A 17553-nucleotide genomic window follows, 5' to 3' on the forward strand; every position below is an offset into this window, starting at 1 on the left:
GAAGTATAAATACATACCTTGATGCAGGTATTTTCACAAAATGCATGTAACAAAAGAAAAACGTTACAACAACAGTAACTTTGCAAAATTTGAAATGATTAAGTCTATGCTTTACCTTTCAAATTTGACAATATCGAAGCTTTCTTTATTGACGGTTTTCTCAGAGACTATTTTAGCTTCATCATTTGCTAGTTTATAGACAGTTACTAGTTTCTCACCCTGCAATGCCATGCCCATGTAATCTTTGGATGTCTGGTATGAAAAAGAAACAATTGGCACAAAATATTCAATGACATACTTAAAATGTTGCTTCCTTGTAACTTTGCTATATTCCCATTGTCCATGAAATGAACAATACTTACATCTTTGTTACCTAAATACAAAACAAACATGTTTGTTGCATCCTGCCTCTTACGCCTTCCAGCATCTCCTCGGGGTGGTAGGACATTTGGCCGTTTGAGATATAACAGTAAAGATGTGTAAGGTTTTAAGTGATCGAGATTATCAGGAAGACGTACTTCAACACCAGAATTACCATTGAACTTCATTGCCACATTTATCTATAACCACAGAGGAGAAATGGAAAAGTCTTAGAAAACTGTTCAATAGAAAAGGAACAACATAACATTTCTGTGGTACCTTTCACAACCTCAGAACGTTCAAGGTGCTTCATAGCCAGAATATATTTGAAATGTAGTCATTGTTGTGGCAAATGCATTTGCTGATTTTCCCTACATGCTATCGGTCACAAAAGTCGCAATATGATAATAATAGGATTTCTTTTTAAAAGTGAATTTGATAAAACGAATAAATATTGAACTAGGACATGGGGATTCAGCATTTTAAAAATCTGTGAGAGCAGGGTCGTAGAACCAATGAAAGCAAAAAGGACACAAATCAACCTTGATCTATTGAATGACAGAATAGACTAGATTAGAATAGAACTGACAGATATTCCATATGGTGGAGGTAAGAAACAAAAAGAGAAAGAACACACTGTTAGAAATAGTCTATAGCCCCCTTAGCCCGTAGTTGTACAGTGGGACAGAGAATGCATCAATAGATATTGAAGGCATGTAACAAAGCTAGTACAGTAATAATTGGTTGCTTTAATCTTCATGTGAATTGGGATAGTCAGAATGGCAGAGGAAGCCATAAAGGAAAATTCATATTAGATTTGGGTCAGTTTCCGAGAACAATATGTTGTGGATTCAATCAGGGATCAAGCTATTTTGCATCTGGTCATATGTAATGAAGTAGGTCTTATCAATGATGTCCCCTCAGAAAAAGTGACCATAATGGGGTAGAATTTAGCATTCAGTTTGTGATGGAGGAACGTGGGTCAGAAACAACCATGCTTAACTTAAATAAGGATAATTACAAAGCAATGAGGTCAGAGCTACCTGGAGTGGACTGAGAATGGCGTTTAGCAGCAAAGACAGTGAGGAACAGTGGCAGATGTTTAAGAAAATAGCTCATGGCTCACAGCAAAGATATATTCTGGTGTGATTGAACAAGTCTAGGAATGGGATAAGCCAACCATGGTTAACCAGGGCAGTTAAGGATAGCATCAGATTTAAATAAAAACATACCATCTTGCAAAGATTAGTGGTAAACCAAGAATGGGGCAAGTTCTGCTTCACCTTTGACTTACGGTCTTAGGGACTTTGGGAGCCAAATGGTCTCCTCTTGTTCCTATGCAGCTTTATTGTTGTTAACTTCATAAGTTAAGGTGTCTTTCAGAATGTAGAAAATTCCAATTCATAATTAATTTGTGAAATAACTGAAATGAATATCCAAAAAGTTGGCTTTTAATCCATTTAATAACACAAACCTTATTAGCAGCTTCCCTGGCCTGATCAATGAGTTCCCTGATTCGGCCTATATTCTTAGAGATGTTATTGACAGGTTGTATTTGGCTTAAATCCTTTAGCTTCTTCACGAGGTCTGGTAGGGTATTAGTCAAATTTTTTACTGTGTGAGAGAACAAATATTACATTTGTTACTTCAAACATTTGTTAGTTTAGCTACTGAAAATATCACATCAGTGTTCAGTATTATAAAGGATGATCACATTCTCTTCTGTTCTTTCTTGGCAGCTCTACAAATTAAGCATTCATTCAATGCTTAAAGTTAGAATTTATTTATACAGGCCCTCAAGGAAGCTCATTGTAAACCATAACAACTTATAGTGTTAAAAAGTTTTTCCTTGACTCTTTTTGCGAATTATCACTAAGGAGTTTCCCGGCTGGGGAATCCAAGACCCTTTTCATTAAGAGGGTTGTAAATCTTTGTAGTTCTCTACCTAAGAGGGTTGTAGATGCTCCATTGTTGTGTAAATTTAAGACTTTTTGATTTCTTAGGGAATCAATGTATATAGACAATGAGTGGGAACATTGATTTGGGGCAGAAAAATCAGCTACAACGGTACTGAATGGTGGAGAAGGCACCGTGGAGGTGAGTCATGCTTTGCTGCTCCTATTACATTCTTCTCTTTGTAACTTGAAACTTTTTAAGTGTAAATACCCTTACCATTTAATAATTTTGAATGCCTTTATTAAATCTCTGTACACTCCAAGGAGAACAATCCAGTCTCTCCAAATTGTAAAGTCATAGAGTCATCGAGATGTACAGCACAGAAACAGATCCTTCCATCCAACCTGTCCATGCTGACCAGATATCCTAAAGTAACCTCGTCTCATTTGCCAGCATTTGGCCCACCTCATCCTTGGTGCCATTCTATGGAATTTTCTCAGCACTCTTTCCAAGAAAGACATTGTATATTACTGCAGTCAATGTTTAAATTGACATTTTCCATAGAGTCATACAGTCATAGAGTCCTACAGCAGAGAGACAGGCCCTTTGGCTGAAATTGGTCCTTACCGATATAAATGTCCACCAACGCTAACCCCATTTCCCTGCACTTAGCCCATATCCTTCTAAAACTTTCCAATTCATGTTGCTAATGTGCCCACCTCAACCACTTCTGCTGACAGTTTATTCGGTATTTATACCACCCTCTGTGTAAAAAGGTTGCCCTCAGGTTCCCTTTCATTCTTTTCCCTGAAACCTTAAACTGATGCCCTCTAGTCCTTGATTCTCCAACCCTGGGAAAAAGACTGAGTGCATTCACCCTATCCATGCATCTCAAGATCTTGTTTCCTCTATAAGAACCCCCTTAGTCTCCTACACTCTAAAGAAAATGTCCCAGCCTCTTCCTATAACTCAGACCATTGAGTACAGGCAACATCCTTGTAAATTTCTTCTGCGCTATTTCCAGTTTAATAACATCCTTCCTATAGGAAGGCGACCAAAGCTGAACACAAAACTCCAAGTGCAGCCTCAACAACATAACTGCAACATGACTTGCTAATTTCTATACTTAATGCCCTGACTGATGACCAGCCTTCTTCACTGGTCTGTCTGTTTGTGATTCCAGTTTCAGAGAACTGTGAACCCGAACTCCAAGATCCCTCTGTTCCACTACAATCCTAAAGGCCCTACCATTCACTATGAAACTCCAACCTTGATTTGACTTTCCAAAATGCAACACCTCACACATCTATATTAAATTCCATTTGCTATTTCTTGGCCCACTTCCCCAGCTGATCAAGGTCCTGCTGCAATTTCTGAAAACCTTCCTCACTGTCGATGATACCACTGTCGATTTTAGTTTCATCAGCAAACTTACTAATCATGCCTTGTACAATCTCATCCAAATCATTGATATAAATAACAAATAGTAATGGGCCCAGCACTGACCCCTGAGGCACTCCACTAGTCAGAGGTCTCCAGTCCAACAAGCATCCTTCCATTACTACCCTCCCCTTCCTACCATGAAGCCAATTTTGTATCCAATTTGCCAACTTGCCCTGGATTCCATGCGATCTAACCTTCCAGAACAGCCTACCATGTGAACCTTACCAATCGCCTTACGGAAATCCATATGGACTATGTTAACTGCCCTGCCCTTGTCAACCTTCCTGGTCACTTCATCAAAGAACTCTGGAAAATTTGTGAGGCATGATCTCCCACTCACAAAGTGAAGCTGACTACTCCTAATCAAACTCTGTCTTTCCAAATGCATGTATATCTTATCTCTCAGAATCTTCTCAAGTAACTTACCCACCACAGCTGTTAAACTTACTGGTCTATAACCCTATTGGTCCTGCAAGTCTCCTCAATCTCCCTGCATATTTGTTCCTCTAATTCTCATTAACTATTGGGGGTCTATAATGTAACTCCAATAATGTCACTACCCCCTTCTTCTTTCTTAGCTCCACACACAAAGCCTCACTGGATTATCCTTCATCTCTGCTTACTGCTGTGATAATTACCTTAATCAAAAATGCAACTCCCTTCCTCTCCCCTCCTTCCACCATCTCTGTCCTGTCTAAAGCACCTGTACCCTAGCAAATTAAGCTGCAGTCCTGTCCCTCCCTTAGCCATTTTTCTGAAATGGTTATAATATCCCAGTCCCACGTACTTATCCATGCCCTGAGCTCATCGGCCTTACTTGACAGCCCTCTTGCATTGAAATAGATACAATTTAATCCAATTGGCATTCCTTCACTCCTGTCATGTTCCAGCCTGATCTGTCTCTTCAACTTACTGCTTCTGATTACCATATCTCCTTTGAGCCTCCCTGCTATTGAGGATCCCACCCCTCTGCCAATCTAATTTAAACCCTCCCTTGCTGAACTAGCAAACCTGGCTGCCAGGATATTGGTCCCCATCCAGTTCAGATCTAACCCGCCCCTCTTGAACAGGTTACCTCTGCCCCAGAAAACATCCCAATGATCTAAAAATCTGAATCCCTGCCCGCTGCACCAATTCTTTAGTCATGTATTCACCTGCCATATCCTCCTGTTCTTACATTCACAAGCACGTGGCAATGGAAGTAATCCAGAGATTATCACCAATGAGGTCCTGGTTTTTAACATTTTCCTAGCTCTCTATAATCACTCTGCAGGACCTCATCCCTATTTTTATCTATGTCTTTTGTGCCAATGTGCACAATGACTTCCGGCTGCTCACCCTCCCCCTTGAGAATGTTCTGAGACATCCTGGACATCGGCACCTGTGAGGTAACATACCATCCTGGATTCCCTTTTGCAGCCACAGAATCTCCTGCCTGTCCCCCTAACTATCGAGTCTCCTATCACTAAGATCCCATTTATCTTTACTCTTTCTTGCTGTGCCCCAGAACCAGTTGTAGTGCCATCAACCTGGCTATAGTTGCTTTCCCCTGAATGGTCACCATCCCCCCGCAACAGTATCCAAAATGGTATACTTGTTTTTGAGGAGAATGGCCACAGGGGATTCCTGCACTCTCTGCCTACTCCCTTTGCCTTTCCTGGTAGTCACCCAGCTACACTCTGCCTGTACCTTAGGTGTGACCACCTCACTAAAACTCTTATCAATGAAGTGCTCAGCATCTCAGATGATCCTGAGTGCATCCACCTCCAGCTCCAGCTCCCTAACATGGTCTCTCAGGAGCTGCAGCTGAGTGCATTTCCCACATGTGTAGTCATCAGGGATGATGGAAGTCTCTTTGAGCTTCCACATCCTACAGGAGGAATACATGGCTGCCCTAGCTACCATCTTAACTGCTGTAAAACTAAAAAGGAAAGTTAAAAGGGCTTACCTGTACTTTTTACTGAGCCGCTGCTCTCTGAAGCCTCTCGAGACAAAGCCTTACTTCTTACTTTGCTACCAACAAATTTTACAACAGCACATCTCTCTATCCTTCCACTTTCTTTTTCACCCCAATAGCCAATTCACATTGTCACAGTCCTCTGCTGGTTGCTTGTCTCCACTTGAACTCGGAGGGCGTCTTGCTGAGGTCCTCCTTCTGGTAGAGGTGACTGCGCCAATGCAAAATTTCACCCTGACAGCCAATCTTCATTGTTGTGGTCCTCTGCTGGTCACTTGTCTTCACTTGAACTCAGACAGTGTCTTCCAGCTAGACCAACTTTTATTGCCCATCCCCAAACTTTTTTTAAACAGCTGCAACTCATGTCGTGTTTACTTTTAAATCACAGTTTAATATGACTGAGTGACTGTTGAGTACACTGTAGGGAGCCTACCATATTGGTTTGAGACTGCAGTCATGTGAAGGCATAGGCTGAGTGAAAATAGCAAGTCATTTCTATGTTACTAGGCTTCTATCTGCTGGTGTTTAGAAGAGTAAGAGGTCAACTGATTGAAACACAAAACCTTGAGAGGTCTTGACAATGTAAATGTAGAAAAGATGCTTTCTCTTGAGGGAATATCTAGAACTAGGAGTCAGTCTTTAAAAATCAGGTGTCACCCATTTAAAACAGAGATTGACAATTTTTATTTCTTTCAGAGGGGCATGCATCTTTGGAACTCTTCCTGAAAAGATGGTGGAAGCAGACTCTTTGAATACTTTTAAGGTTGAGGTAGCCAAATTCTTGCTGGAAAAGCACAGCAGGTCAGGCAGCATCCGAGGACCAGAAGAGTCGACATTTTGGGCAATATTCCTGATGAAGGGCTTATGCCCAAAATGTCAACTCTCCTGGTCCTCAAATGCTGCCTGACCTTCTGTGCTTTTCCAGCGCCACACTTTTTGACTCTGATCTCCAGCATCTGCAGTCCTCACCTTCTCCCATTCGATAGATTCTTGTGAAGCAGGGGGTGAAATGTGGGATTGAGGGAAATGTGGATTTGAGGTTACAATCAGATCAGTCATGATCTTACTGAATGATGGAACAGGGTCAGAGTGGCTGAATGGTCTACTCCTGCTCCTAATTCATACATTTACATTATTCATTGAAAAATATTATTTTAATTACCTGAATTTTCAGCCTCCCTTAAAGCTATGTTAATAGCTGTAGCATTTTCAATATTCTCTGATGACCTGTTGAGGTTTTTTATATCATTAATTATTGGCTGCAGTTTAGACATCACTCTATTCGCAGTATCATTTGCTTCTTTAGCTGCATCTTTTGCCATGTCTAAAGTCTCACCGACATCATCTGAAAGATGGAAGACATTGAAAAATGTTTATTTTAAGAATGGCAAGATCTAATAAGGACAAGACTTTCCCAAATCTTGAAGAGTAACAGTGATCTAACTAAGGAGTTTGAAATGATTATAGAATTTGAGATGGAATTTCAGAGAAACTAGGGGAGTCCAGAATAAGGGGGAATAACATTAATATTATCTAGGGTTTTCAGCAGCGATGTCAGGAAACACTTCACATGGAAGTTGGCAGAAACCTGAAATTCTTTCCCATCAAGAAAAAATATTGAGGATGAGAGTTAATCTAAAATGTCAAAATTGAAACTGAAAGTTTTGTTGCAAAGGGTCTTGAAGGTCACAGAATAAATGGACTTAAGGTGGATATCAGCCACAGTCTAATCGGATGGCGAAACCAGCTTGATAGGCTCCTATTCATCTGTTCCAATGACCTGAGCCATCTATTGAATAACATGCGAAGGCATACCTCTATTTATTTGTTGAATTTTGGCCTGAAGTGGAGCAAGACCAGGCTGTAATTCGTTCTTCTTGGATTTTGCATTGTTGAGGCGATTAGTTGCATCTCTGAGCTTTGATGAAACATCTGCAAAATAACACGAGTTAATTTTTCTGTACAGAAACAAGGACTTGCAAACAGCCATGACGATCCTGAAATGGCTGGAGGATGAATGATTTTCCAAAATATTTTGCCATGCAGATGTTGTTAATATACAGATCATAGAATCATACAGTACAGTTGAGGTGCTTTGGCCTATCGAACATGTACTTCCAAATGGTAGAAGTATGGTCTGGAACTGATATTTCTGTCAGATGACAGAGGTCTGAACCTCGTGCTAGAGAGCCAGTAATAGTAGAGACCCAACTCCTTCAGCAAGGGCCCAATATGTGAGGAACGTAGTGGCCAGCAGCAGGTCTTCCCCGGAATCATGGGCCTTGGGACAGAAATCCACACTCAAGAACCGCCAGCCAATTGGAGGCTGACACCTCTTCATTGCAGGCAGTGCCAGTGACAGTACAGGCAGCTATAGTTATTGCACCCACCAGAAATCCAGGACCATTGAAGAAAGCCAGGCCACAACTAAGGAAGGTCAGGCAATCAGTTTTGTGGGAAAAAGGGCACGAGGGGGTTGGTTCTATTGCTGTGTGCTCACCCTTCCCAAAGCTGGGTCTCTCAATCAGGTACCAAGTGTGTTTCAGCAAAGCACCCATTCTTGCAACCATTGCACCCCCCCCCCCACTTCCACCAAAAACCTGTAAGAAAACAGCCTTCATAAGTAGAGGCATAGATTGGAAGAGTAAGGAGATTATGATGAACTGAAGACACTGGATAAACCTTAGCTGGAGGAATGTGCAAATGTTCTGGGCAACAGACTGTAGAAAAGTTGTGAGTGCAACGGTGCGACTGCAGAAGAGGTTTGTGAGAATGGTTCCAGGGAATGAGACCCTTCAGCCTTCAGTTATGAGGATAGATTGCAGAGTTTGGGACTATTTTTCTTGGAGACAAAATGGCTAAGAGGAGATTTGACAGAAGTTTTCAAACTCATGAGGGATCTAAACAGTGTGGATAGGGAGAAGGTGTTCCCACTCATGAACAGATTGAGAATCAGAATGCACAGTCTTAAAGTATTTTGCAAAAGAAGTAAATGTGAGGTGAGAAAATTTTTTTCATACAGGGGGTAGTTAGGGTATGGAGTACACTGCCTGGAAATGTGGTGCTGGATGTTCAATTGAGACATTCAAGAGGGCAGGAGCTGATTATTTAAAAAGGAACAATATGCAACGTTAAGGGAAAAAGCAGGAGATGGGCACTATGTTAAAATGCTTAGACAGCGAGTGCACACACGTAAAGGTAATGACACTGTGATGTTGCTCTCTCATTAGAGAGGGTCTACTACTTTTCGTCATTTATATAAATGATTTGGATGTGAGCATAAGAGGTATAGTTAGTAAATTTGTAGATGACACAAAAACTGGAGGTGTAGTGGACAGCGAAGAAGGTTACCTCGGATTACAATGGGATCTTGATCAGATGGGCAAATGGGCTGAGGAGTGGCAGATGGAGTTTAATTCAGATAAATGTAAGGTGCTGCATTTTGGGAAAGCAAATCTTAGGACTTATACACTTAATGGTAAGGTCCTAGAGAGTGTTGCCGAACAAAGAGACATTGGAGTGCATGTTCATAGCTCCTTGAAAGTGGAGTCGCAGGTAGATAGGATAGTGAAGAAGGTGTTTGGTATGCTTTCCTTTATTGATCAGAGTATTCAGTACAGGAGTTGGGAGGTCATGTTGAGGCTGTACAGGACATTGGTTAGGCCACTTTTGGAATACAACCTGCAATTCTGGTCACCTTCCTATCGGAAAAATGTTGTGAAACTCGAAAGAATTCAGAAAAGATTTACAAGGATGTTGTCAGGGTTGGAGGATTTGAGCTACCGGGAGAGGTTGAATAGGCTAGGGCTATTTTCCCTGGAGCGTGCATGAAATGAGCTGCCAGAGGAAGTGGTGGAGGCTAGTACAATTGCAATATTTAAAAGGCATCTGGATGGGTATATGACTAGGAAGGGTTTGGAGGGGATATGGGCTGGATGCTGGCAGATGGGATTAAATTGGGTTAGGATATCTGGTCAGCAAGGACAGGTTGGACCGAAGGGTCTGTTTCTGCGCTGTAATCTCTATGACTCGAGAGAGAGACAACTGGTGGCGAGTTCAACCTGAGGGTGACTTTGGCTCATCTGAGGAGAGAGATTAATGAAGAAAGTCCTCCATAGTAACTTCGATTGGTGCAGAAATCAAGCCCATGATGTTGATCACCCTGTATCACAAACCAGCCATCCAGCCAACTGAGCTAACTGATCCCAACACATGATGAGTTAAGTGGCCTCCCTCACCATGACAGTTCTGTGATTCTGTGAAGCATGACAGAGCTGTACTTCAAAACAACTGGCCAGTAGTGTGGGAGGGCTATCCACAAGCCTTCCCGCTCTGAGTTTAAATCGGGCCAGAGGCAGGAGGGTACTGGGCCCCCCACCTTACACAACTCCACTTTATGAAAGACCCCATCTTGAATTCCAAATATGCCTTCGGGAAGAGCATACTTTCTACCCTGTATGTACAAGTCAATCTTGATAAAATGGCATGTTACTATTGTAGTGTTTAACCTGTCTATTAGCAATCCCTGTCAGATTCTGATGTTTTGATTTTGTATTGATCTTTCCATTGATGTTTTGATCTTTCCATTAATTCTTTTGGTTCTTTGATATTTTGTGACTGTACACCTGAGATCCAACTATCACTGAGATCCTCACATACCTACATTAAATTCTACTTAAATACTCCACCTTTGAAGTTACTGTTCAATCCATTTGTTGTGGAAAAAATATCATCACTTTTGGTTTTTAATTCAGATGCTTGGCCAGGCAAATCCTCCTTCACCACAGCCTAAAACCACAATTATAAGCATAAATAAGTCATAAGTTTACAGGAATATTTTCAAAGAAAGATTGACATTGTGGCAACCATTGTAAGTGACAAGAATCTAGAATCATACAAGAAGTAACTTTTCATCTCAATGAATCTGACTTTTTCAAACAGTTATCCAATTTTATTTTCAATCATTTATGAGATGGGGGCACACACATTGGCAGGGCCAGAAATTATCACTCATCCCTAATTGCCCAAGAAATTAATCTCACTTCCCTGTTCTTTCTCCCAATTATTTTCTTTCCAAATAGATCCAATTCCCTTCAGAAAGTTACTCTCATAGACATAAAGGTCTGCAGTAGTGAAAAAAGCCTTTCAGTCCAACGTGTTGGTCAAAGAAACCCACTAACTATTCTTATCCCATTTTCCAGTACTTGACGCATAGCCTTTTATGCCTTGACACATCCAAATCCATCTTCAATGCTCTGAGGGTTTCTGCCTCTACCATCCTTGCAGGCAGTGAGTTCCAGATTCCACCAACCTCTGGGTGAAAACATTTTTCCTCAAATCCGCTCTAAACCTACTGCCCCTTTCCTTAAATCCATGTCCCCTGGTCATTGATCTCTCCACCAAAGAGGGAAGTTACTTTATGTCTACCCTGTCTACAATCCTTATAATTTTTAATATCTCAATCATGTCCCCTCCAGTCTCCTCTTCTCCTTTTATAAAGCTCCACTGAAGCCTTCCCACTCTTAAATTCTATGCTGTGGTTAATAAAGGCAAAGATCCCAAATGCCTTCTTAACTACTTTATCACCTGACCTGCTACCTCAAGTTACCTTGCTTCCCAGGGTCCCACCATTCATCAAATATTTCTTTGCTTTGTGTTTTTCTGTGCAAGTGCATCACCTCATACTTATCCGGATTGAATTCTATTTGCCACTGAGAAGCCCCTTTGACCAGACTGTCTATATCCTTCTGTAATCTAAGACTATCTCCCATTTAACACCTAATAAATTTTTATATCATCTGTGAACTTATTCATCAGTCCTCTCACATTCAAGTCTAAATCATTTATTTCAACCACAAACAACAACACTGATCCCCACAGAGTCCACTGGACACAGGCTTCAAGTTACAAAAATGTCCCTTGACCATCAGTCTCTGTTTCCTGCCACTCAGCCAATTTGCCAAATTTTCTTAGATCCCATGGACTCTTACCTTTGCAATCAGTCTTCCACATGGGACTCTATGAAAAACCTCATAGACCCCAAGGGGTCTGGCATCATGATAGCCCACAAACCTACTAACACACTAAAACAGCAGCTAATGAATTTGAAAGACCCTATATAGAAAAAAAGCAAAACTAATGTTATTTACAAAATACCATGCAAGGACAAACACTACATTGGACAAACAGGCAGAAAACTAGCCACCAGGATACATGAACATCAACTAGCCACAAAACGACATGACCCTCTCCCACTAGTATCCTTACAAACAGAGGAGGAAGAACACCACTTCGACTGGGATAACACATCCATCCTAGGACAAGCCAAACAGAGACACGCACGAGAATTCCTAGAAGCATGACATTCCAGCCTGAACACTATCAACAAACACATCGAGTTAGACCCCATCTACACCCCCTGAGAAAAAGAACAGGAAATAACATCATCATGGCAAATTATGTCACCACGTGAAATTACATCACCAACCCAAAGAAATCCAAATGTATAAATAGAAAGCAGGAATTATCAACAGTGCTTCGCCGAGCCCACTGAAGATGTAACCTAGTAGGGTGACGAAATGTCTGGAAATGAACCTTCCAGCTCAGTGAGCAAACCTACATTCAGAACCTCAACTGAACTACAAACCTTTTCAAAACTCGCTGTATTAGTTATGGAATTTAGTGCATTCCTGTACTCACGCACTCCTAGCATGTAAACAGCTGCACTTTATCTATGGATTTACCTGCAAGGCAATATGTGATGCATTTGCTGCCTTGTTGGCTGCCATCTCTGCTGCATCCACTGCATTGATTATCTTCTCATAGGCATCTGAAGCATCAACTACACGTTGGATTAAGGAATCTTGGTTCACTTCTTCTATTGCTCTGTTATAATATAAACAGTTTAAAGTCAAAGGTACTTTTTTAAAAAAAATCTACGCAAATGCAATAAAACCAAGTGAAGTGTTACTCACTCCCAAAATCCCTGCAGTGCTGCAAGAAGCCTATAATCCAGCTCTAAGAGGGCAAGCATGATGCAGCGGTAATGTCCCTACCTCTGAGCCAGGAGACTCTGCTTCAAAGGTTTGAAGCCCAGTATGTTACAGAGACTTGGCCCAGATAGTCTGAAGGCTGGCACAGATTAGGTGAAGAGACTAAAATTCAAGTGCATTTAAAAAAAATACTTTATTCAGTATTCTTATGCTGAACTTTTATTTCTGATCCTCCCAAATCTGTAACATATACTTAAGTATTCTGTACCTAGATACCCTGTACCTAAGATGGCACCAAAGCGGTGATATTACAAACTTTTCACTACATTCGAGTGCACGTGACAATAAAGGTTAATTCAAATCAATTCAAGACCCACCTGCTCCAGATTTGTTATAACATCTCTGAATAGGTTGATGAAAAAATATTTATAATACAGCCAGATGAAACGCTTGTCCAGAAATTGGTTAATAACAAAATGAGAGAAGGTATTGGTAGGTATGGGACGGGTACTGGGTAATGGGTACATGTTCTGAGCTTGAAGTTGCCAAGATTGCTCTGCAGTATCCAGGGATTAAAGGTTAATATCCTTGACACTGCTTCTAAGCGTCCTGGAGAAAAAAATATTTGGGGCATTGAAATTAGTGTTTCATTTACTTTTGGACAATATCATTAATTGGTTATAATATGATGGGAGATGGAGAGAAAGGCTGTTTGAATAACACTTGAGAAACACCAAATTGGATAAGTAAGAATCTGATTTGCTATGGCAAGGAGAAGGATGAAGAGGATTGACAGATCTGGCAGCCAATGGCATGAGCAAGCCTTGGAGAGGCACATGATGCTATTTCCAGGAGTATATTCAATCAGATCCAGCAGTTTAACTGGACCTTTCCACTGTTCTGCAGTCTGCTGTTGTGGAAAGCCCCAAAGTCATCAAGGAGGGTGGGAGGAACAAGTGAGGTGCTCCTTGGTTTTAGGAACATAGACACAGGAGTAGACCCTTCAGGCCATCGAACCCACACTGCCATTTCATTAAACCATTGTACTAAAATAGCCAATGCTACTTTCCTGTACTATCTCCATATCCCTTAACATCATTACTCTTCAGACATCAATCAATTTCTGCCCTGAATCTGCTCAAAGATTGAGCCACATGTCCCTTAGTTAGAGAATTCCAAAGATTCACCACCCTGCATAAAACTATTCTTTCCCAGTCTTTTGTTATTCTGAGATTGTGTTTCCTGTTCTAAAATCACAAGTCAAACGAAACATCTATATCTACCCTAACACAAACTGTAAGAATTTTCAAAGTTTTAGTGAGATCACCCTCATCCTTCAAAACTCTGGAGAATACAATTTCTCCTCACAAGACGACCCATCAACCTCAGGGATTAGTCTGGTAAACCTTTGGTGCACTCCCTCTGTGGCAAGTATATCACTTCTGTCAGAAAGAGATTGAAACAGTACACAATATTCCAGATGTGGTCTCACCAAGGTGTATACAATTGCAGCAGGCCATCTTTACTCGTGTACTCAATCCAGCTATGATGAAGACCAACATACTACTTGCTTTTCTCATTGCTCGTTGTACTTGCATGTTACCTTTTAGTGACTTACAAACTAGGACACCCAGTTTCGTTTGGGCACCTGCACTTAACAACATCTCACCATTTACACAGTATTCTAATTTCTGTTTTCTCTACCAAAGTTAATAACTTCATATTTATTCACATTTTATTCCAATTGCCCTGTCCTAGCCCATTCACCTAGACTTCATCTGGGCCCCTCAAAACCAAATCATCCTCCACCTTACTGTCTGAGCAAAAGAAGTTGATATGAGAAAACCTCCTCACTCCTCATTTAAACAAGTGGTATTGTTCCCATACCCACTGCAGCAAATACCCAAACAATTTAAGTGACTCTTGGGTAAGCACATGGAAGATAGTACAATGATGGGTACATAGATTAGTCTGATCTTAGAGTAGGATAAAAGGCTGGCACAACATAGAGGGCTAAAGAGCAAGTACTGTGCTGTCCTGTTCTATGTTCTATAGCTGCATAAAAGGTATGTTTACACAGTGGCTTTCATGAGCCCAGACGTCTGAATCACTTTATGGCTAACAAAGTGCTTCGAAATGTGCTTCCTACATTTTGTAGGACACAGGACAAACAATTTTTATATAACAATCATCTATAAATAGCAATGTGATACTGACAAGCTAATTTGTAATTGTGATATTGTTTGAGGGATCAATGTTGGCCTGTACTTATTCAAAATAAGAGGAAATGAATGGACTCAATTTCAACTTCTCACCCAAATGAAGGTACCTCCCACATTAAAGCAGAATTAAAGATAGCTGCAGATTTGCAGCTGAGATTTTGGGCTTACATTATTGGGTGGGACTTGCTCTCACAACCAGAGGCAAAAGATATTAACCACATTGATAATTGGATCAGAGAACAGCATCACAGGTTGCCAGCCTCACTTTTCCAAAGATTGGCACCTGACAAATATTTCAAAAATAATTAGCTTGTTTTACTTTCCCCTCTTAATGTCACTCCATATGATGTGGATATGTCTAAGTTGGGAGAATTTTTTTTTACCATATGATTGTTGCAATCCATAATTACCCTTGAATAAATTGGCTCTCTTCAGACAGCAGTAAAGAGTAAAAAACATTAAGGTCTGAAGTTACATGTAGACCAGGAAAGCAGATTTCCTTCCCTAATGATACTAGTGAGCTACATGGGTTTTTACAACAATCAATGGTCATTTCATAATCACCAATACTGAAATTAGCTTTACATTTAAGCTTTGTTATTTGTATTTATATTCCATCAGTTGCTGTGGTAGCATTTGCATTTATGTCTCCACAACATGAGCTTGAATCTTGGAATTAGCAGGGTCCAGCCTTGGAATTACCAGTCCAGTGAGATTACCACTCCACCACCTTCTCCCTTTGAGAATGGTAACATGTGAAAGACCACCTAGTTTCTTTCCTTCAACATGCAATAGTGTGACCTCTGCTTGTTCCATGATTCTCTCTACACTCCTCCTTTGCGCATTCTCCCCATTGGCCACTGTGCCAACAGCTGCCTGGGATCAGAATACTGGTAGTCTCTCCTTTAACCTCCACCTCTCTCTCCTCCTTGAAGATGCTTCTTATAACCTGACTCAAAAACTTGTCGACAAGTACAGCATAGAAGGAGACTATTTGGTCAATTGTTTCTGCACCTGTCAACAATGATCTGTTGTGTCAGTCTGTGTTTTTGCTTACTTTTTCCAACAATCCAGTGCTCTTATGTAAGAACATTAGAAATAGGAACAGGAGAAGACCATTTGGCCCTTAAATCCTGCCCTGACATTTTAAATAGACTTTGGTTAGTTGTCAGTGTAAACCCCACTTTCCACCTCTATCCCTGAATCCCTCTCACCTCTGGAGTTGCTTGGACAGTTGATCCAGGTTTTCAGCATGTCTCTCAGCACTAACCACAATGGGCTCCTTGCTGTTAGCATTTGAGAGCTTTTTAATTTTGTCTTCAAGTGATGATAAGGCTCCATCTAACTGAGCTCCGTGTTTTTCATAATTCTGGTTAATGTAGGAATAATCAAATATGAACATGAGTGTGGAGTCTACTCAGATATCATATCAAAATCTGGTGATGAATGCTTTCTCTTACCTCCTGGCTCTTATCCAACATCCGGAGCATGTTGTTCAGATTAGTAAGGGTGACATCTGCCATTTGAAGCAAACTTGTAACTTCCGCCTGCTTAATATTTAATTTACCATGTTTATTCTGTGAAGAGAATTGTATATTGACTTTCTGTACCATGGCACATGTCCATATATGAAGACTCTTTATTCACACAATAGAAACAGATCTTTTCTAACATTTCCAGAAATGGTCTTTGGCCACTACTGGTGCTCCAAGTGAACTTCCCCTTCCTTTCGTTTCTGTGGAGAAACTTCTTGTGACCTCTACTTGTTCCATCATCCTTACTGCACTCCTCCTTTGCGCATCCTCCCCACTGGTGACTGTGCCAACAGCTGCCTGGGCTCAGAATACTGGAAGTCTCTCTTTCAACCTCCGCCTCTCTCTCCTCCTTTAAGATGCTTCTTATAACCTAACTCGAAAACTTGTCGACAAGTACAGCATAGAAGGAGACTATTTGGTCAATTGTTTCTGCACCTATCAACAATGATCTGAATATTAATCTCATTTTCCAGCACTAAGCCTTTAGCCCTGAAGGTTATGATAATGTAAGTGAATATCTAAATTCTGATTAAATGTTACAAGTGTTTATGACTCAACCACCCTCTGGAGCACAGAATTCCACCTTCCATCACCCTCTGGGTAAAACTTTTTGTGCCAAATTCCACTCTATTTAACTCTGATCAGCTTCAAAATATTGTCATTAGAAACTTTTGTTGTACAGACCAATTTCTTTGGATTTGTACAGCCATTATCAACCAACAACTTTCTACATATATGGTGCCTTCAATATAAAACACTGGAGTATCTCCAATTTTGAATTGCTCCATCACTGGTAGCCACACCTCAACTACCTAAGCTCTAGAACTCCTTCCCCAAATTTCTCTACCTCATTTTCCTCCCTTAGGCTGCTCCATAAAATCTATAGCTCTTTAATGAAGCTTTTGGTCATGTGCTCAAAGGTTAAACAGGTTGGGGCTTTACTCATCTGAGTTTAGAATGAATTGATCTCATTGAAAAAGGGCTTGACAGGACAAGTGCTGAGAGTATGCTCCCCCTCATGGGAGAGTCTAGGTCCAGACAGCACATTTTCAAAATAAAGGGATAAGGTGAGATGAGGAGGAATTTCCTCTCTCTGAGGGTTGAGAGTCTTTGGAACTCCTTGCCACAGAGAACTGTGGGGTTGGAGT

At 40.8% G+C, this 17553-nt stretch overlaps 1 protein-coding gene across 2 annotated transcripts in view; it reads right to left on the bottom strand.

Annotated features, from left to right (window-relative positions):
* Positions 1–17553, bottom strand: part of lama3 (laminin, alpha 3) — a 376808-nt gene that overhangs the window by 65047 nt on the left and 294208 nt on the right. For both annotated transcript variants that reach the window (XM_043687604.2, XM_087986754.1), the window contains exons 52-60: positions 16331–16447; positions 16085–16239; positions 12400–12541; positions 10345–10444; positions 7472–7588; positions 6819–7001; positions 1835–1974; positions 363–560; positions 116–252 (exon numbers count right to left, since the gene is read on the bottom strand). In XM_043687604.2, the coding sequence (XP_043543539.2) occupies positions 116–252; positions 363–560; positions 1835–1974; positions 6819–7001; positions 7472–7588; positions 10345–10444; positions 12400–12541; positions 16085–16239; positions 16331–16447 (1289 nt within the window). The remainder of the gene's footprint in view (positions 1–115; positions 253–362; positions 561–1834; positions 1975–6818; positions 7002–7471; positions 7589–10344; positions 10445–12399; positions 12542–16084; positions 16240–16330; positions 16448–17553) is intronic.

Source organism: Chiloscyllium plagiosum, unplaced genomic scaffold, assembly GCF_037043375.1.
Source record: "Chiloscyllium plagiosum isolate Xiang-an unplaced genomic scaffold, Cpla_swu_hap1 HiC_scaffold_4, whole genome shotgun sequence".
In the NCBI taxonomy this organism is placed as follows: Eukaryota; Metazoa; Chordata; class Chondrichthyes; order Orectolobiformes; family Hemiscylliidae; genus Chiloscyllium; species Chiloscyllium plagiosum.